Below are 22,473 nucleotides of genomic sequence, written 5' to 3' on the forward strand. Positions count from 1 at the left end.
AATCCAATGGGCAGCTTATCTGAGCTGCTAAATCGAAGTCAGACACATCAGGTGTCCTTAGCATCATGTCTGATTACCAATACACCGTTTGTGTTGTCAATATCGTGTTAGTGAAACCAATTCCAAGTGTCCTGTCGGAAGCAATTATGCTTAAAAACAACCATTTAATTTGCCTTATAACCACAAGGGATTACCCATCAAATGCAATTTGACTTCTTGCGATGTTTCACTGTTCCAAAATAATGAAGGAATACATGCCTTGCTCGTAATGCAAAGGATGTTATTGCAAAACGTGCTGCATACATTTATTTCTGGGTGTAACAAAGATTGTTCTTGCATATTAATTCTTACCACTGAGCTTCATATTCAACATGCTAATGTTGTGTACTCTTATTCAAACATTAAGCAAACTGTCATACAGTTCTGCAGCGTGTTACATTATGTATGAATGGCAAACTAGCACTTAACAAATGATGAGCACCAATGTGAAGGCTGGTTAGGTTCTTATTACATATCTTTCAAGTTTCATCAATAAGGCTTGTACTAGGCTTCTGCTAGCTCTCAACAAGCTGTGTTTCACTAACAGAGCAGGAATGCAGGACCTTCCAGCCGTGTGTTCAACATTAAACATGCCTGTATGGGGGAAAGGACAGAGAGAAAGATGTGATTCATTACTTTTAACCTCCTGGTTGACCCTCACATTCTCCTAGATGCTTGCCTTCCGTAATTACATATTTATTGTTTTTAGGTTTTAAGTGAGTTAGGATTCAGCAAGCAGCGATTTTCAATTTTTGTCTCAAGGTTTTTCAAATTGAAGCTTTTTCATATTGCACACGAGACTTGTGAACTGCTCTGAGCGACTCCAGGAATTAAATCATGCGTTCTGTGACCAAAATGATGAATACAAGCTGAACCATTAATGTCCGCAAAAGTTTCTTTTCAAGCAGTCACCTATGTATACCATATGTCATTTCAGATCTGAGGTAAGATGTAATGGTGTCCTTTCGTCTTTTTTTGAATGAAATGTTTAGAAGATGCTGTTATTTAATGGCATTATACACCTGCTATGTCAGTACTGACACAACACTATATCGTCATGCAGCCACACACATGATCCAGCATGCTGGTATCTTTTTAAAACCCACTTTGACACAAAGCCCTCAAGGTGGATAAGTCTAATATTACAGTTTCCATCAAAAGTGTCATTATTTTATGCTGAGCAGGCAGAATGTTCTCATTGTAGAGACGGAAACGAGGCGTTTATCATACTACCAGGGTAAAAGACGTGGGCATTTTCAAACAAGTAACCAAGCATCTCGCTCTGTTTCTGCAGTCAGGAAATAGAGCTGTTCACTCTCAGGGTGCTGTCATTGTCTTCATCTACGACATGTGGCATGCTGTCGCATCACTCGGGCTTATATAATAAATTGTCGAATAAAGGGCATTTGTCTGGGTCATCCTCCGAGCCATTTTAATTTATGGCTGCCAGACTGGAGACAGTTTCATTACACAAAAGGAATTGGTCCAATCAAGGATCTCGTTCCAAGCAATGACAAGGATGGGAAGTAATCAATTTCTATAAACCATGCAGCAGTCCAGCAGATATGTATCACGGCAAAGACAGGCCTGTGGAGTATGCATTTGTTTATCATTCTAATTACTTCTACATGTTGTCTCTCTGCATTTATTTACAACTGTGTGTGGTGTGAAAGCGTTGGTATTTTAGACCATTGCTTTCACATTTTTTTTTCAAAACGTATCGAAGCCTTGTAGGGGGCCTTCTTCATGAGTTGGCCCAGCAGGGAACACATGCAACAAGGGAACAAGAAGAGTCTCTTAGTAAATGACAGCAGCAGGCTTGCACCAAAGTGATTATGGGGTGGCTATTCAGTGTTATCTAGTCTTGAGTGAGCGCATGTCTGAAATGGTTTTCAAAAGAGAAGACAGCAGTTCTATGGGACAGACATGCTCCTGCCAGCTGGTTGACCTCTGTATGAAATTATTGTGCTGGGAGCTGGAGAGGTGCCACATTGGACTGGGGTATTATCCACAGACAGCAGTGCAGCAGCTGGAGTTCTGGATGGCACTGTACCCATGTGGCACAAACACTCCTTACTACTGGGCACCACGATGAGCCACTCTGAATGCGGTGAAGATGGCTGGTAGCATGCCCACGCTCTCTCTTGCTCTTATTGGTCTATGGCACTGTTCAAAAAGTAAATGTAAAATAAGAGGGGCAGGGTGGCGCCGTGATGAGCATTGCTGCCTTGCAGCACTGAGGCCCTGCGTTCAGATCCCGTGGTACTGTCTGCGTGGAGTTTGCATGTTATCCCCGTGCTTGTGTGGGTTTCCTCCGGGTGATCCGGTTTCCTCCCGCAGTCCACAAACAGAAGGGTAGGTCAAATGGGTTCTGGGAAAATTGGCCCAGTTGTGAGTATGTGTTTGTGTCCATGTGTCTGCCCTGCAATGGACTGGCGTCCCGTCCAGGGTGTACCCTGTCTTGTGCCCGTTGCCTGCCGGGATAGGATCCGGCTCCCCCCTGCGACCCCGACTTGGAGGAAGTGGTCAGGAATGGGATGGATGGAAGGGTGACGGACCTGGCCGTCTTTGTTTTCCCAACCTGAAACAATCCACCATTTTCAAGCAGTTGTTGTGCCGTGTCATCTACTCATCCAAACATGGGAGAAGCTGAATAAACATATCAAATGAATCTGCACCAGATGCCATTGGAATTAGTTTACTCCTAGGAACTCTCAAACCTGCTTTGCTTTTAATTATTGCTGAAATATATATTTTGCTTGCAAATTTCCACAAGTACCAGAACTCCAATTAGGGGGGCCCACATCGCCAGCTGCAGATGCCGTAGAACTGTTGGGGACCCGTGCAGCAGCTGTGGAGAGGAAGGGGCGGTGAGGGTGGCAGGGAAGGGAGACGGGTAGAGGGCAGACAGGGAGGGCATGTCTGTGACTCCTGGCAGAGGAAGAAAACGAGTCGGCCATGAAGGAGGGCACTCCGCCACCTGCAGCTTTCTCCTAGAACAAAGAGGCAGTGTACTAAAAGGGCAGACCACGTATACTTCCCAAATTACATTCCTTTATAAAAATGGACAAAAAAAGATTTTTTTTTTTCAGCTGCTAGTTTATTAATGGAAATCTAACAGAAGGGAGCATATCTCAAGTGGCTCATTTCTTAAGGCAAACATTGAGCAAACTGTCTGGGATGTAAAATGAGCCCGGTATGATGGGGGCTGTCATCTGAATTAATATCACACATGAAGCGAAGCGCGACAACATGAATTACTGCGATGCAAATTTAACAGCTTGTCACATGTGTTTTGCTGAATTGGCATCCAGCGTTCGCTGGGGGTGACAGGCATACAGAATTGGGCCTGACTGCAGGTACATTTCTGATTTGTTCAACAACGTCAAGCTGCTTTGTGCATCTGGCAGGTGAAGTGATGCAGAAATGACAGCAAAGGCCAAGCATGTTTTCCTTTGTTGCATATTTTGGGGTTGTGTTGACGTCGGGCATGCTGCTTTTTCGTTGGCCATTCGAAAATGTCCCCCTGGATGGGACTGACCCCCCAGCTTGGCTGTGGTTTTGAATAACCTTTTACAGCCTTGTAAAACACCCCAGTGAACACACAGCTGCAGCTGGGATAGAGCAGACCGGCACTGGGAAGGTCACAGCATGGATCACTGCTTGGGATATGTTTGATTTTTTTCCCCTCCATCCTTTGTGCTCAGAAAGAGTCCCAAGAAACCCCACTAGAGCAGTACAGCCATCGTCATAGGTGAACTTTCAGGACATATTGTGCAAGCGGTGTTCTGCTTTGTCCTCTTGTCTCCTTCATTATTTTTGCTGTTACTCTGAAAGAGTTAGTTTTGCTATCTTAGATTTAGGGGGAGAAGAATTGTATTTTGATTTAGCAGAACATGAACCACAGCACTGGAAGCACCAGATGCAGCAAACTGTCACTTTTTAAAACACACTTTGCTCTTTTCGACATCCTGCAAATGGAAATACACCTTCACGTTGGAATCAAGAATGAGAATTTCAGTGATTTTGTGCTTTTTATTTTCTTTTTAGTCCTGATCTCCCTTTGCGCATTTAAGTCCCTTGTGACTACCTGTGCAATTATGAAATGGATGCACTTCAGAAGATGTTTATAATTGCTAACCCTAATTACTCCAGTCTGAAGCATTTACTAAAAATAATAGGCAAACAGTTTTGTGCGACTGGAATAGTAGCCAAGTTATGTAATCTGGTGCATCAAAGCGTGTGCTTCATTGAACATAGTAATTCCCTTGATGACGAAGCCACACAATTTCATAGGTGTGCTGGTATTGTTGAGTATTGTAGCATTGCTAACATCAACAGTGCAGTGAGCGTGGGTGTATATTTATCATTGCAGAGGGATTGTTTCTGTTACAGGGAGCTGCCATTGCATATCGTGCCTGGAAGCTACAAATTATTATTTATTTGACAGGGACACCATAGAATTTTTTTAACATTGGTGGCAGGTCAGAAGGCACGGAGTGTTGATGTTTCAGCTGTAAGCCATCTGTTGTCGCAAAGCTTGTCTGCAACTCTTTATGAGCTGAGAAGAAATCGGAGAGCCCACACTAGCACTGGGAAGAACATGCAAACTCCACACAGAGGCTCCCACGGATAGAATGTAGACCAGGCACTTGTAGCTGACTGGCACTGCGTCACCCCCACACCCCCCACCCTCTGGGTGACGTGATCTCACTGTTGGCAGGTGCTGAACGTCAGCCTGTCCGAGGGGGAGACCGTGACGCTGGAGGACCTGGGAGGGCGGGAGCCCTCTGTCCTGGCCAACGAGTCCATCCTGACGAAGGGGTTGGTGGTCCGCAGCTGGAGCAACCAAATAGCCATCCGCTTCCAGAGTGAGCAGCAGCCTCGGCCGGGATCCTTCCTCCTGCGATACCAAGGTAAGGATGTCCCTCCTCATCCTCTTCCCGGGTCTGCCAGCCAGACACTGTTTTCCCCACTCGATTCCTTCCAAGAGATTCCAAATCATTGCACTTCCTGTCAATGCAGTTCAGCAGCTTCCAATCTGGGATTAGATTTAGGGTGTCAGCAGTGGGATTAGGGTTATATTTAGGGCCGTGTTCCATGTAGAGATCTGTGGATGCGTCAGAAATATCCATGCCTCCTGTAGTATCCACAGACAAACCTTCCTATGGACCAGACCTTGACCATTAAGTGTGCACTCTAGAGGTGCAGCGGATATTTGTTTCTAAGAGAACAGCCCTCTCCTCGGTCTTTTTCACTCAGCCTCTTTATCGAGACAAAAAGCATGTTGCTCTACAAGGCTGCAGCTGATTATCAAATTATTTAGACCCGGTTATTGGAACTTTTGTTTCGGCTAATCAACTTTTACAGTAAGGCAAATGAAAACAGCAGCAAAATGCGCGGATGTCGGGCCTGTTATTTCCCATTACGAGGAGATTTTCCGAGGGGTAATGGGAAAAAAAAATGACTCAGCGCAAAGCCAGATTCTTTTGTTTCTGTTAACTAATGAACTATGACAGGCTTGTAGCGGAGTAATACAATCTTACACACCACTAATGTGCCTATTGAATAAGAAGGCAATTTCTCTCTCCGTAGCTTACTGCGTAGGAGGTAATCAGTTGTGCGTGATAGGCGATATGCTTGGGTTTCATGGGTTAATGTGTGAGCCTTTCATCCCTCTATTAACTGCATTGCAATCATCTGCCAAGACCCCAGCTTTACAAGACAGATAATGACTTTCTGTTTCTTTACAAAACTTCCAATTACTTCACACTGTGGCCCCCTCCACAGCAGTAAAATATAATATTCTCTGAGCGGCGCACCACGCCGGCTTGTGCAGCCGGAATGCCTAATGTCAAGCCGGATTCGATTTTCCCTGTGTCAGACAGACGAAAATAGAGCGAAACAATGTTTCTTTTGCCGGCAAAAGAAAGGGGGGAAAAAAAAGGCATGCTTTCCGAAGCTTTGCCCGAACGGTGACACGACGTATATTAATATTCAAGGAGATTCCAGTTGCAGACCAAGTTAGGCCATCGGGGTCCAGCAAGAGAGAATATCAGCTCATGCCGTATGTATGAGGACCTTATTATGTACAACTCAGCTGAACAAGTGCTGGAAGATTTTTAACAACCTGGGGAGTGGGGACTGACTCCATGCACATACAGTCCTTGTTTTCATGGAGTGCAGGTCCTGTGTTTTGACGGATTTGACGGACCCCTGCACTCACTTTGAGCCAAGTGGTTGCTTGGGAGAGGCTCAGCTGTGCTTGATTGTACACCCCATCCAACACACTCCTTACTCTAAGGCTACGTCCCCATCCCATTAAACTCAATTACCATCCGATGTTTGGGCAGTCCCCCTCCTGACTGAGGTGCTCGGGGATGGCGCCCCTGTGAAAGACCCCTCCCACCCTCCCGCGCTGATCCCGTCTCCGCCGCTCCATGTCCGACGAGCAGCTGTGGAGTCGTGTTGCCAAGATCCGGTCTGCTGCAGGTGCACGACCCTAGATGCTCTTATTTCTGCAAACCCAGCTGAGCAATTTGCTTCAAACTAACAATCTAGAAAACTGTTCTTTTAAGAGCTTTAGTTGTAATTCAGTTTTGCTGTTAGTATATTACTGTTCACGTATTAAGACCAGTTGGTATTAGTATCTTAATGAAATCTTTGCATCAGTCACCTAGTGACATCGTAACAGGCTAAATGGGTTGAATGGCCTGCTCTAATTCGTACCAGCTCCTGTTGTGACCTGACATTGTTATATTGAATTTAACTGATGTACTGATTGATTAACTTATTGATTGGAGCATTCCTAGCCTGAACCAATATTTAAGACTTGTTCATAAACTCTGAAGCAAGGTTAATTGTAGCTGTAGTGTTCATGTGCTGTTCAGGAGAGGCAATGCGGTTCTGTTTGTTAAAGAAAACGCAGTGCAGCCACCAGGAAAGGGAGAGGCTTGGAGTTTTCCTGGCCCATCTTTTCCCCATCTTTTTCCCCATCTGCAGCAGCTCAGACAAAGACTGAGCAGACTTTGTCCTGGTGTGGCCAGGTGTTCTGTCTCCACAGGCCCCTCATCTTCATCATCCCTTCCTCTCCTCCTGGGTTACACCCCTACTGTTTTCGAAAAACACCCTGGGATTTTTAATGACCACAGAGAGTCAAGACCTCGGTTTTACATCTCATCCGAAGGACGGCGCCTGTTTACTGTATATTGTCCCCGTCACTATACTGGGGCATTAGGACCCATGTGGACCGCAGGGTGAGCGCCCCCTGCTGGCCCCACTAACGCCTCTTCCAGCAGCAACCTTAGTGTTTCCCAGGAGGTCTCCCATCCAGGTACTGACCAGGCTCCCACCTGCTGAGCTGCAGTGGGCTGCCAGTTGTGAGTTGCAGGGTGATTAGAGGGACGAAGCCCCTGAATTGCAGAGTAAGGCTCTGATGGAAGGCTGTCGTTTCGGTTCTTGGCTGGCACACCAAGCTGATGTGCGGAGTTAATTATTAGGCCGATTGCCCCAGCGGAGACAAACTACTGAGGTCAAAATCAATGACACAGATAATCAGGGCCCAGGCAGGGAAGGTCCCAAGCTCTGATGGCTGCCTGTCACATGGCACTAATTAGAAAATTATGGAGGTGCAACCAGGTTGACTTGCTCATGCTGGATTTCCACCCTTTCATTTCTTTGCTGGTTTTTCCTGGTTGTTCTCCCGGGGTCCAAAAGCCCTGATATTCAAAGCTAAATATACCATGTCGGAGGCGCACAATCTAATGGGCGGCACATTTCGGCGTGCCCCCTTTCTCGGAGTTTCGCCAATTAAAAATTGAAACCTCTCTGCAGTTGACACAGACAGGAGGAAACCGCCGAAAGCCGAGTATCGCTAAAGGTTAAGTGTGAATAATCCAGCTGCTCGGGCTGGGAGCATGGAGACTGTGAATACAAACCAGGTGAAAATGAGCTTTGGTGTGGGGGCTCTCCTGGGAGGAACAGTACAGGAGGTGGGGTATCGCTGGGGCACGGCAGGGGAACAGAACAACGCATCCTGCTGCCTTACAGACCTCCAACACAGCAGGCAGAGTGGCCCAAAAGCCAGGGAAACAAACTGTGGAGAAGTCCATCGTGAGATGCAGCTGTGTTTGTAGGTGCATTAAAAACACATCTTTTAAAGGAATAGTATTACTGGTACTGCTCCCAGTAATCTACAAAAAAAGACTACAAAAAAAAAACAAAGGAAGTAAGTAGTAGAGGAGTTTGTTGCCGTGTGTGCAGGTACATTGGAATTCTTATTCACAGTGATCTCTCTGACATACGCGGTACAGCAGACAATACAATACAACAGACAGCTCTATACAATGTAGGCAGTACATGGCAACATAATAGATAATAACCACCAGGACAATACATATGTACAGTGTAGTGAAAGAAAAAAAAACGTTTATCCATGCAAAACGTGTGTAGTGCAGACATGCATTGAGTCTGAGGCAATGCAGTTAGCTGTTAAGGATGCGTACTGTAGCAGGGTAGAAGCTGTTCTGAAACCTGAGTACCGCGCAATTCAAGCAAAGTGGTCTGTGCTTTAATAGGGCAGTACTGGCCAGAGTGCAGGGGGGAGAACATCAAAGCAAGCTTGCAATCGCAGGTACCCAGAGCATGAAGTGCCTTTAGTGACGGGTCGACACCCACCAGCAGACTGTCTCTCGCCACACATGGGCACTGCAGCCACACAAGGAAATCTGTGCCGTGATTGAACTCACTCTGAGCTGGTTCCAGTGTAGATACCGGTCCAGAGGGCACCGAGATTGCCCGTTGAGTGTTAGACTCGGACACGCCCACAGAGGGATGCCGGTGACGCTGTGAAATATGAGGGGCTGAGGCATTTATGACATCCAGGAAAAAGAAAAAAACCTCCCCCCCTTCCCAAAGAATCTTGAACAGCACGGACAAGACAGGTTGCTTGCCTTGTATCCTCTGGAGTCGTGTGTTTATTTCTTCTTCCAAATAGTTCTGTGCCACTCAAATTCCACTGTGTGTGAGCCAGCACCTATGTGTGTATGTTTTATATATGTGTATCTATGTATGTTCACTCCGGCATTTTTATTTTTCTCTTGTATCCATTACACTATACAAGACAACACATATGAGATACAAGATGTTTTGTCAGAATCTAGAGGATCAAAACTCTGGTCCTGGTGACCCCACATCTCCTGGTGTTCTGTCCAGCTGAGCTACTTGATTGAATCCTTAACAGAAGCAGCAAGCTGCTTGACTGGAACCTTCTCTGGACACGTTGAGTGACTTTAGTTATAATGCGGTAGGTCAAAGGTATCGTCCAGCATGTTCAGATGCTGCAGATTAAAGTCACCTCAAGGTCAATTAGGAAGACAATTATTTACTTGACCGCTCATCTGGAATAATTACCAGTAGCTGTGGGGATGCCCATAACCAATGCTGGGAATCTCCGCCATAAACAACTGATCTGGTCCAGTTGTGCTACATCAAGGAACCATGCCCATGATGTTTCCTGTTTCGAAATTGTTGCAAGCACGTTACAAACTAGGAATACGAATGCGAGATACGGAGTCAGATTTAAATTGGGGCTGCGCTGATCCATCATGCCTGCAATCTGAGGAGTAAAGCTGCCCGGAAATGAATTCAGACCTCAAAGACATTGGATGAAGGCAGTGTTTTTAATTAGAGGAAATGGACATGAATATCATAGACATGACTCTCAGGGCACGGCTGATAATTAGACAGTAATTAGGTGATCTTAATTACTGGTGCATTTAATCTCGGAAGAAAAACTGACAGCTTATTAACATTTCAAAAAAAAAATTGTGGCGGGTTTAGTGGGATAAAAAATATTTTAATAGGCCCTGCTGGTACTGTACTGTCGACAGGCCTATGACTTGGAGTGCAAGCAGACTAAGGGTGACTGTGCTTGTTCTGAACGTTTCACACATTAGTAGTCACAGCACTGCAGTGGGGTGGGGACTGCCATATTATCTCTAGTCACCTGGAATCTGCAGCTCTGGCATTGCATAAAAGCAGATTTTTCCTGGGATGTGTCAAAAACTTGTGCCCAATGACATCAGCCAATTAAAAACCACAAACCGTTCCTTGCCCTGCCTCTGTTGCCGCGGGCAACGCTAAAATGGACAGGGAGCCCCTTTTCTCTTGGTTTAGCTGGGACGATAAAACTTTTAGTTTTCAAACGCTTGAAATCAGGTTTTTTTTTACTTGCAGTTTTCAAAAACTTTTTAGAAATTGCCTGCTGAATCTTGATTTTACAGCTCAAAAAGTAGTCTTTACAGTGTTTCAGGCATATTTTATCATCTTGGATTTGTATATTCAATTTGTATCTGGAAATATAAAAACAATTGGAATTTGTTTTTGACAACAGTACGGTACAGACTCTCCTGGACAGATCACAAGTTGACAAAGTTGCAAACTTGAATCTGTTGAGCTTTTAAGGTACAGTATATCCTACTGCTAGTATTATACATCTTCATTACACAAAAATCATCCAAAAGTTCCCTCATTTCTCAGCTTTAGCACAGCCCAGCAAAATTCTGGCTTTCTCAGCCTTCTGTTTTAAGATAGATTTGCCTGTCTGCTTAAATCTACTCCATATTCTCTCAAATGCAATCACAGAAGAGGTACTCTCATTGGAATTTTTTCTTCACGGAGAGAACCTCTTGTGTCTTTGATTGATAAACTTTCTAAGCGTTGTCGTAAAGCCGGTATAAAATGCTTTTACGATCTCGCCATTAAATCCCGTCTACGTGCTGACTGAGCGTATTTGGACTGTCACTCCCATTTTACGAGACTGCTTTAAAATTACTGGAATAAAATACGTATAAATATACACTGTAGTTTCTGCCTGATATCATTTCATAAAAAAACATGAGGGCCCATAAATAATGTTCAACTGCACGGACACAGACACAATAAAATAGTATTTATACTTCATTAAGTTTCTAGCTTCCATGTTTCATTGCTTGTTGTCTTTATTATCTCTAAGACACAAAGGTTCACATCTCGTCTGCTCTGCTTTCCCCTTTGTGAGGAGTGATCTGAATACGGTTTCACAATCACTCTGTAGTGCCACGCACACTGAGACCACCTGAGCCTAGGCCCAGGCTTCAGTCACTGAAGCAGTCAAAAATAAAAGGAAAGGCCTTATGGGGTCTGTTATTGGAGGAGCGTGATTGGTCACGTCTGTCCAACAGGACCACCACGAAAGGATGCTATGGCCTCTGTTCTTCATTGGCGAGTCTCTAGTCTCTAGTCATTAGTCAAATGATTTTTTTATGCATTTCTTTAATTTTCAGATCAGCAGGTGGAATTTAAACCTATAGACTAGTGTAATCTGCCCTTTTTTAACCTGCACCTTTCAGCCTGGTACTTATGTTACTGGAACATTAATTTTAGTGCACAGCCGTTTGAAAATGTTTTGGCCAGTGACTTAACCCAGTTGCTCTCGTGAATTTCATCTTTCATCAGACTTCACAGGCTAGTAAAGAAGCACACTTCAGGATGCCCGAGTAGCGGTCTTGACGAGTTCATTGGTGCATTGAGTCAGTGCCCTGTTTTTTAAGATCTGTATAGTGAGCTGTAGCATTGAGAGTCGCTCACTGATGGATGCAGGTGTCTTTCTGCAGGGCAGCTGAGGGCTCTGTGTCTGTCTGCTAGTTTTTATGTTAAAGTCGGGAAGGAGCACACCGCACTCCAGGGAGTCATTTCAGCAGGAGTAGCGGAGAATGATGGGAGGCACTAGAGTGCCTAGAGGCACTTCAGGGATCTCTGGAAGAAATGGAGGCCTTCCACCTGCCTGCTAGCAATCCCACACATGTACTGTGGATTTTCCATCTGCAAAACGCCATTGTCCTGCACAGCCCAATTCTATAGGAATGAAGGTGTAATATAATAATAAACCTTTTTATATAGAGCCTTTAAAGGTTACTTCTAAAAGCGCTTTACAGAATGCCATCAACAAATGAAAAATAAATACCCAAGATATACACAATAAAAATACACCATGAGAGGAGATGGTAGAGTAGAGTGTGTCACTTTAATTCTCCTTCAGCCATGATTCATCTTCTGTTTTACATTTCTTGCACTGGAACAGAGCAGAGTGAAAGTAAGCACAGACACGCCTGTCATACCTCTTGTTTGTGGGCCCAGGGAAATCGTAAAACATTCACCTGCTGCTTATTCCCTGTCAGGGGTAGGGCAGCCCAGAGCCAGTCCTTGGCAAGGTGCCCAGATGCCAATTTGGAGACCCCAGTTTCCCTAGCAAGCACGTCTTCGGAAAAGTGGGAAGAAACTAGATCAACCAGAGACAACGCATACAAACATACAAACTCCACACAGTATGTGTTCCCAGTACTGCCTGAAAGGACACTGAAATCATGTTAAATCTTGCTAATTTGTTCTTCATAGTTTTAATTGAACTCTGTGGGACTTCACAGGCTCTCTTTCATCCATACCCTACATGTGGAGTGGAAAAACCCATTACTGAGAATTACCTAAATCTGCACAGGAGGGGAAAAATCAATAGCATGTTATTAGTGGTTTATCTGCATCTTAATTTTGGCAAATAATAAAAAGAAACCCTAATTGCATGTGAATTGCTGTTTAGCAGCAGGTAATGATATAGTAATGCTATCATCCATCAGAAATACAGCTTTGTTAGCAGGTTGCGTGGGGAAGAACTGAAATTAAACTACAAGATTAATGGTCCAACAATAAATAAAAAAAACTTTACCTTTCAGAGCACTATGTAAAGGACCTGCTACAAGAGCAGGTTCTGGTATGTGCTTGTCAAGTTAGACAAACTTAACCCTGCGCTTAATTCTCACAGTAACACAAACTGTGGTTCAAGAAAAAATAATAATTGTTCTGTTTCCTGTGGGGGTGATTACTATTTTGAAGGCTCCTCTGCTGCATTAAGTGGTCTTTTTGTAAATAAGATCACACATTTTACCAAAAAAAACCAGAAATATTTTGCTGTGTTGCATTCAATTTTCTTCCTGACTGGATGCATCTCCTCTCTAGCACTTTCTGAGCAGCGCCAGTTTATTGGGTAACAGGCAGAGATGTTACCTCTTCCTCCCTGTGGTGGTGACTGGCCTGCGTTACCCTGGTTATACCAACATCCTTTAGTTAAGTTCAGGGAAGGAAGCAACTCGCTGGCAGAGGGGTGGAAGGGAGGGTCTGTTTGACAGCTACAAATGCCCGGTCTCCCAGGAGGCCCTGGGCTGTCACTCAGGCTGATGGCTCAGTCCTGTCAGGCACAGCTGTTTGTGTCACCCCGCGTATCAGGTAGTTGAACGGCCAGCCCATCGGGAAAGTGGAGCAGTGCTGTTTCCTATTCCCAGAGCTGGTCTTCATCTTGTTGCAGCAGGGTGGGAGGTTTCTCTGTGAATTCCGGAGGGTTCCTAAGGACAGAAAAATCCTGAAAGTTCTTATGACTACGCATGTCAAAAGGTGGCCATTAAATCTTTCTTTTTCCCCTCCAAGCGAAAAAGGGGGTATATTCTCTGCTTTTCCCTCCTCTCTTACAAATCACACACAGGCAGGGACACACCCATAGTTTCCTTGCAAGCCTGGTTCCTGTGAGTCTACTGAACACTCACCAGAGCACATGTATCTCATTCCTGAGGCTTTTTAAGCACCGGGAGCAGGTTCTGCTAGTAAAAGAGCCAGCTTCTTCTTCTGAACTCTGAATTGCATAAGGTGCTGGATTGTAGTTCTGGGTTTTCAGGTTTGCTTCAGTTTTGTAGATGCTTTCATCCCTTCCGAGATCTGGAATTGCTTCTCCTGGAAAAGCAATCCTCAAACGGGAATTATCCCAGAATATCAACACAATATATAAATGCAGGATTGGTTAACTGAGCCCACATATGAGCCCAGAGGCCATGTTCCGTGTGTCCTTATAATTAGCAACATTGCTACTGTTACCGTTAACAATCGTTTATCAATTAAATAAAAAGTAAGCAATAAATAAATGGAAAGCTATGTTGCACTGAAAACCACAAGTTTCTGTGCACCCTATAGCAATGGCTTTCTCCCCCAGTGCAGAGAAGTTACAGTATGTACGCAGTGACCTGGAAATGTTATGGAGTTGTCCAGCACCATGGCCTCCTGCACTCAGATCTGTCCAAGCATTCTGGTTCATTTTTCTGGTTTGATGTTGTAGTTTTCTGTACAAATAAACTTGAATGGATTACAGAAATGCTCAGTTTTTAGTCAGCGCAGTGACACAGTAGCTCAGCTAACAGTTGCTGACAGTGCTAACGTGCCATAATAATTGCCCCTGAATTCAACAGAAAAGGCCTTTGAATGCACGCCTGTTTAAAGTTTAAATAAGCAACAGTGCACCTTGTCCATTAACATCAGGCAGGCCCCGTGCTTGACTAATAACCTCCCTCCTCCTGCAGCTTGTGCTGTTTTAATAAAGTCAGCAAAAACAAAAGAGCAGATGTTAAAGTGCGCAACAGTGTTTTGTTAATTAAAAATGAAATTAATGACTTCAGGTGTGAACCACATCTAGAAACCCAGCGATTATCCCACAGCACACATCATAAAGAGTGGGGCTCACATTACTGAGCTTCCTAGCCATCTTGGGGGATGAGGGAGGGGGAAGCTAGATAAAGGATAATGGCAGTTTGAAGAGTATTAGCTCTATTTATCTTTCTTTTGGAAAACAGTTTTATGTGGTAATTTTGCCTTTCTAATGGATCAGTCTGGTCTGCGTGCAGGCCGCTGTCTGGGGTGAGAGTGGGCAGACCAGCAGTGATCCTGCCTGTGTTGCCAGTAAAAGGCGAGCCAAGCGTGTTCGTGCTCAGCAGCCCCTCGAAGGAAGGACCACAGAGACCGAGGCCCTCTCATTTCTGAGGGTGAGGAAGCCAAACAGATGGCATTTCAATCTGAGCCCTGCTCCACATCTCCACAAACCGCAGGCAGGACTTCAGACTTTATAGTACTGGGCACCTCTTAATTGCAAAGTAATAGCTCTGGAAGTCTGCATTCATCAGAGCACAGACGACAATCTGTTCCACCTTCTGCTCCAGGAGGGGCAGAGCTGCTGTGGTCAGAAAGGCCTAGTGTGAAAGGGAGCCTGCAGCAAGAAACAGGACAGTAACTGGACTCCAAATAAACAATTCGCTAAGCGCCCTTATTTACAGTAGTAAGAAATTGCAAGCAGTTGAAAGCCAAAGACATAAAAATCTCTGTGAGGTGGGAAATACCAGGATGGCGAAAGCAGCATGGTGGGCTAGTCCTCACACCAAACTAATTGTCACCCTGTCAGATCCCTTCTCACTGCAGTATTCTGTCGAGAAAGGTTAAATACTAGAGCAGCTCAATTCTCACCCCTGTATCTGATTGAGAGAGGCGAGCAGTAGACTAGACCAATTCTCACCACAATCCTCTGCTGTCCAGAGAAGAGTCCAGTTCTCCACCTGGCCTTCTGTCGGGAGAAGTTCAATATCGGGGTCGGGTCGATTCAAATCTCAGTTTCCTGCCAGGGGAGGGCGAGTGTTAGGGAAGGGCAATTTTCACCCCAGTGTTAACCCAGAACAGCAATAGCCCCGCAGTATCAGATAAATACAGTTTGAGATATTTATTTCATGCCCTGTGCATAACCATTGCAATTTCTCACTTCTCCTGATCTGCTTTGTGAATGGGGCTGCTGGTGCAGAATGCTGTATGTTATCTAGGTGGGGCTGCACTTCAGTGCTGGATGAACTGTGTCACTTCCTCCTGTGTATGTAAAGCCCTTCGTGAGCTTATGTAAATGTATGTAAAATGCAAGAAATTATGATTATTGTTGTGTATCATTTGCTACATTTAACTTAGCACATCAAAAACAAATCTCTCCATGATTGTGCTGCTTCACGAACATCTCCGTTACGTTGTTGTAACAATGTATCCATTGAGTCTTCGTTAGAATTTTGTGTTGAAAGACTGAAGGTATAGATACTTTTGTTATTCTTAGACGTACTGTAGGTTACTGTAGAATAACTGCACAAGCTCTTTGCTGCCACCTGTTGAGTGGTTTGTTGCCCATTTTATTGCACTTGCATCTGACATTTCAAGTCGATGTATGTGAGAAAATGAAGGAGCTTTTCTGACTGTAAAAAAGCTTTTCACTCAGAGGAGGGATGAATACGTGGAAACTGTTAAGAAACTGGCGGGTGCTTCACCGGTGTCATAGGAGAGACAGATTTCTGATTTCAGTAAAAGCACATCAGAGTGAGGAGATAGCTTGTCAAGTGTCTGATGGCAGTGTGACTGTGACAAGCTGCATTTGAGTGTCTCTTTACCGCCATCTAATCCTCTGACAGCATGACCTATATGTTCAAGCACTGTGTCCCCGTGTTTAAAAAAGATGCACTTCACAGGCTTGGGGACACACATTCCTCCATTTCCCCTCATTCCTCCACCCAGAGCCACCCAGAGCCCAGAGGGAAGATTTGTAATGAAAGTGGGGACAATGCCTCTGCATGCACTGTAGAACTGTACGGCAGACTGCAGTAAAAGAACAATTGTTGAAGCAGTTCGGTGGAAATTGTATTTCCTCTGTTGTCACTGTGTAACTGATAGGTGGAGGGTGATTTATCTACCTCACAAATTTTTCTTCATGTACACTGCCATGTAAAACTCTAAAACAATCAGGTGTATGTGTGTTATGAGCATCACGGATTTATTTTAAAGTCCCACTAGTATTTTCTGCCATTTGAAAAGCTTAGTTTGGGTCATAAGAAACCCAAAGCAATCTTTAATTTACATTGACCAGACTCTTCACAAACTAGGTCAGCTACACATGAGCAGGCGGTAGGAAGCGTACTAGTAGCTCAGGAGTGTGTGTGAGGAAGTTTTCATTCCAACGCAATGTTCTGTCAACTAAAACTAACAAACAGAACCTAACAAACGTTTTACTGCAGGCTTTGACGCCTTTATTGCAATGATATAAATGTGTCTTGGTGGACATGATTACATGTGCAGTATAACAACATATTTTAACAAGGTTGTATTGTCCTCGAAAAACATAAAGTTGCAATTCCTTTCAGGTGTGAATCACTCAATTGCAATTATGTGGCCAGGTGTGGCATAAATATGGTTTTGATTGCCCATGCCTATTGTTGATAATTATGCTTACTGTGGAGGGATCTGGTACAGTATATAGGGTAACAATGACAAGTTAATAGCTGCAGTGTAAATTAATTACATTAAATTAGTAAATAACTTTACCAAGTTAAATGTTGATAAATAAGCAGCCTACTTGAACTCGCATGTCCGCTTTTTAAATCAGTGATCCAAAAAGTCCATAAAGATTGTTTTCATTTCAGACAAGCAGTTCTCTCCAAGGGGTGCACAATTTATTCGAATAATCCAGGAGGTGACTCAGAGGCTAAGAGGGTATTTCGTGGTGGTGGTAGTGGGATTAAATTTTTCTCTTTCCTTCATTTTACGCAACAGCGAAATGTCAAGCATGGGCCTACCACTACACCATGTCCCTCTCATGTAGGACGTGTTCGTCTGTGACCTGGTGCTTTCACGTAGTGGAATGCTTCATAATCAAGGCTGAACACCTCTACTGCAGAGTGTGTACACCTTCAGTTCATCAAGTCGCTCTTGTTTCCTAAATTACTGTTGTTTGAGCGGCTTGTGTACTATTTCTTTATAAGATGTGGATTTGCAGCATTATACTAGTTTCTCTGATTTATAATTGCATTGCTTTGCCAGGTATTGATTGGTTTGCTTTCTCTAATGAAATTATTTTTACTGGTGCCTGGGTCGCTTTGGAATAATTCACAGCAGGATGGTCACATTAAAATTGCTGGAATCTGCAGTTAAGAACGAAAAAGAAATGAAAGAGATCGCCAGTGAGGAGAAACATCAACAACAAAATCAACAACAGATTTGTTTGTCATGTTTTAGTTGCGCTTTCGTTTGGAGAAAGTTGCTAGGGGCTGACGTTTTTTTTTAGAAATTAGAGAGATTGGTTTTGTTATTTCCATGGGAACTAGAGGCGGACTTCACAGAGTTCCTGAAAGCTGTGGTTAATTATAAATGTCACTGTGACTTTTTCTATTTATTAATTTTTCGAGCTTTGTAATGATCATTAAAGCAGCACAAAGAAAAAACTTCTGAAGATAAATGACTTTTTTTCATCTCTGGTTCCACATTCTGTGCCTTCTGTCCCACGTCCAGTCCTCCATGAGAAGTACTGTGAAACGGCTTGTAATTAAAGACTCTCTCAGAGGAAAACTGAAGACCCACCATTGCGCATTAACCTGTTCTTACTTTGTGTGTCCGCCAAGAAATGATCTGATGTCTGGAGCATCTGATCACACAGCAAATGTCTGACAGGATAAGGAACTTGAATTCTCCCGGGACATGTCAGTACATGTCAGTACTCCCAAGTGTGCAAAGCAATTAAGAGCAGCTCAGATGCAGCAATGTTACATTAATTGTCTTAAAGGAAATTCCTCCGCTATGAAGGGACATATGTAAAAGTATGTGAAACCCTGAATTTCATTTACAAAATAAACCCAGTGGACTTCTTCAGTATCAACAGTAAAAACACAAAACTGAGGTTACAAGAGGAAACTACATGAACGTGTGCTTAGATCTGAGAACAGGAAGCTCTTTCTTGACACAAGGGGCTGTGGGAGTGTGGAACATGCTAACTATCCATGTGTTGAAGTTGAAATTCTGGCTTCTTTCAATCAACAGATGATGACATGCTTGGATGAATAAGCTACTATGAAACACTCTGGGTTTTAGCAGTTCTTATGTCATACGTCTTAGAATTTACCTTTGCCGAGTTAAATGCACACCATTCCTTTGTTTTCGGCATGCTGAAATACATTTGGTTTTCTTTCCTTTGTGTTGATTTCCCAAAGTCTGTACACTGATTTAACTCTGCTGTTCTACAGTATTCTGTGTTTTCCCCTAGCGAAAATCTGTTAAAAACATGATTGTGATAATGTGGCCTTTTACTGAGACAGAAGGACTTTGTTACATCTGACACCTAACACATTTTAAAAGCAGGGTACCCCCAGACTCTATACAGCTCTCAGACGGTTGTCCAGACTTTTTTCCAGTAAACATCTCCTGATTCCATGTATTAAAAGATTAATTATCCATCTATAACTAGGCATCTAGTTGATACAGTTTCAGCAGGAGGTGGGAGGAGTGCAGTTTTGTTTGAACACTGACTCAGTGTGCTTTGCAGGTGATTACAGATCCGTTTTCTATAGCAGACGGAATGAGAAACACATTAATATCTCAGCAGTGAGAACTTTGTAAAAACCATCTCTCCAAATGCATGTCTTTCAGGCAGCAAACTAGAGTGCATTTTGTCCATTTACCTTGTGCTGCCTCTTTGCCTATGGTTGTGCTGTAACCTGCATGATAGTGTTTTACTGAGCTTCAGCTCTCTCAGCTACCTGTATTTCTGAATGTATCTATGTTTCTTTTGGTGTCACTGATGGGAAAGGAGAGACGAGAACACAGGCAATTAATAATGGGCTGAGAGCAAGAGGCCTTCCTGACTTTGACTTGTTACTCTTCCTATGTAGCTGCTTCCAGAATTTTGACAGAAAAGGTTTTCCGTGTTGCTGGGAGACAGAAGTATAGAAAGTAAATTAATCAGCAGATTGAAGCTCTTCTGCACTTGACGGTTGTAGTGTTTTAAGGCTGTGTTTAATTCATGTGCTCAATTTATTTTTAGTTTGTTTCCCTTTTTTAATTTATACAAAGTATTAACTTTTTAATTTAATGCCTGTGCCAGAGTACTTTTTACAGCGGGAGGTAATTAATTTTTCTCAAATGTGCACCAAAGAGTACAGCGTGTAGGAAAAGTGTGGGCAGCTCTTAAAAAATGCTCATTTCATTTGAGAGTCTCTTCAGCCCATGAACTAATCATACCTGAGGCTGGCTGTTAGGATCTTTGTGTAATGTCTCAGGTGGGAGGACTGGGGTGCGCCTAGTGATCACTGGCAACTTAATAGATAGAGACAGCAATGCTATACTGCTCTGAAAAAGGTCTGTTCATAAATCTGCAGTCGGTGCATTAGCTGACATTAGTGACTTAGCTGACCCAAAGGGGTCAAGGGTCAATAAGGGTCATTACAGTGTCAGGAAGGGGTCAGCAGGCATTCAAACGATGAATATGCATGGTGGTCTCTGTTAGCTTCTGGTGTAACACTGGATCTATTGCTTTTACACTAGATTTCTTTTTGTATCTCTCCCACCATCTTATTCTTCAAATCCAAAACACGTTTTTAATAACTTGAAATGCGATCGACCCATGGCCTTTTTGTTATCATCCTTTTATCCTGCTTGCTTGTTGACTCGGTATTCACCAGCGGGGATGAAATTGGTTAACTGAGGGATCAGGTTGCAAGGTTGAAGCCCCGCAGACTCCTGGGCTGGGAGTGATGAAGCTGTCTGCCCCTTGACCACCACCACCCACTGACACCTCCTGGTGTTGCATCCCAGCTGAGCCAAGAAGTTGTTTTTTCATCAGCTTTGGAGATCTCGAGTCACTTATGGAACACTGAATGGGAAACCATCAACACTTCTAAGAGGTGGCAATGGAGAACTCACATGAGTCGGATTGTTAATTTGATTAAGGAGTTGATTGCAGAACCAGCCCCTCCGTGGGAACGTTGACAATCAGAAGGTTGCGTCCCCAGATCCAGGATGCAGAGCCCCAGCTCTGGAGCATCACAAGTGTAATGCATGCGATTCCTGCTCTGTGCGCTGTGGTTGAAGGTTCTGCGCGTGTCCCCGCAGGAATCCCCCAGACCTGTGCGGCTCATCTCTTTAATCTTCACATGCCTTCGCTCGCATTGCGCGGGGAAGGTTAATGCGAGGTGGCATGAAACCCGATCCTCAATTGAAAGAGATTTCCCATATGCCTGTCCTTTCAAACCGAGCCGTCACTCGTAATTATCTTCCACGAGGCCTGAGGAGCCCGGCGCTGATGCGTTCCCTCTGTGTTTTATAATTAATGTCTTAGGCAAAGGGTGGGGGAGGGATGCATTTTTCATCAGGTCATGTAAAATACAGGAGTGTTAATAGACAGTTCGTCTGTGCAAGGGAGAAGGTAGCTGGCGTGCTTCGCTCCTGCACGGCGGAGAGTCGGGTGTCTGCGCTACCCATCTGCGTTCCCCTGTTTGAGAAAGCAGCCCAGGCTGAGCTGGCGAGGCTGGCAACAGGCGTTTGGCTCGTCTCACAAAGTACTACAAAGCAAATAGCGTGAGACTGATCCCGCGCTTGCATTCTGTTTCAGCAAAAGGACTCCTGCTTTTCAGTCAGCATTGCCTTCATCAGAGCGGGCAGCCTTACAATAAAAAGGAGAAATGTGCTCAGATGTACTTCACATGGGGATATACATGAACAACAATATGTATTAATGTGTGTCGTCTTTGTGCTTTTTCTGGTTACTGACAAGGAAATTAACCATCACTACAGTCCACAGTTTTATATATAAGAAATATACACAGGGCACTTGGAGCTCTTGTCTAATTAATGGATTAATAATAAGAACTTTTATGTAACTTTATCTAAGATTATATAACTGACGTTCCCAGCTGCAGGCTTAAGAAAATGCAGCTGTGGTGGTGGCGACAGCATTTTTATCCACTGAATGCACCAAGCCCTAATTTACAGTACCTGCGAGTCCTTTCTCTCTGTATCTCCAGTGAAACATTACCCTTAAACAAAGATCAATAACGCTATCCCTGGGAAAAGAAATTAAACTGGGGGAGCTTTACTACAATGCTGCTGTGATGTATTGATATTGATATGGTTGGGTTAAACACTCAATTGAAATGGTCAACTGCTCAATAAATGCTATTAAGGAAATAACCATAGACCTCTACAAATCCCGTTAATGAAGACTGCTTTGTTTTGACAAGGACTAGCAGGCGGCCTCTACCTGTTTGGAATGCGGCTTCCCTCTTAGGTTATTGTAACTCATTGCCCGTCTGGAAATTGATTCAGGGTGGAGGCGACGCAGCGAGAGAGAAAGAGAGAAGGATTGCTCACGTCTGCTTTTGTCCACATGTCTCACTCCTGGCCCAAAGCTGTCCTGCACATTTCATGCACCGTTAGCCTCTGACACTGTCCCCTATGCAGCAGCCCTTTCAGATTCCTGAACGACTCAGTTCGACCTGCGTTGAGATACACAGCTGGGCTCAGGTACAAACATGTCTTTAGGTGCAGAACACTGCTCTGCCGCTGCAAATAGGTGAGGAAAACTTGATTATCTAAAACATGTAGGACCTGTGGACCTTGAAACTGTATAATCCTCCATTGTGTTGCAAGATATTTCAGTAGCTTTTTTGTACAGAAACCTTTCGCAGGAGGGCAGGGGTTGAGGGCTTTCTGGAGAAAGACGTACATTACTGTAGCCCCACG

At 44.0% G+C, this 22,473-nt stretch overlaps 1 protein-coding gene across 5 annotated transcripts in view; it reads left to right on the top strand.

Moving 5' to 3' along the window:
• Positions 1–22,473, top strand: part of sez6b (seizure related 6 homolog b) — a 208,811-nt gene that overhangs the window by 140,685 nt on the left and 45,653 nt on the right. For all 5 annotated transcript variants that reach the window (XM_069184227.1, XM_069184226.1, XM_069184230.1 and 2 more), the window contains one exon: positions 4,763–4,955. In XM_069184227.1, the coding sequence (XP_069040328.1) occupies positions 4,763–4,955 (193 nt within the window). The remainder of the gene's footprint in view (positions 1–4,762; positions 4,956–22,473) is intronic.

The sequence above is a fragment of the Lepisosteus oculatus genome, chromosome 26 (assembly GCF_040954835.1).
Source record: "Lepisosteus oculatus isolate fLepOcu1 chromosome 26, fLepOcu1.hap2, whole genome shotgun sequence".
Lineage (NCBI taxonomy): Eukaryota > Metazoa > Chordata > Actinopteri > Semionotiformes > Lepisosteidae > Lepisosteus > Lepisosteus oculatus.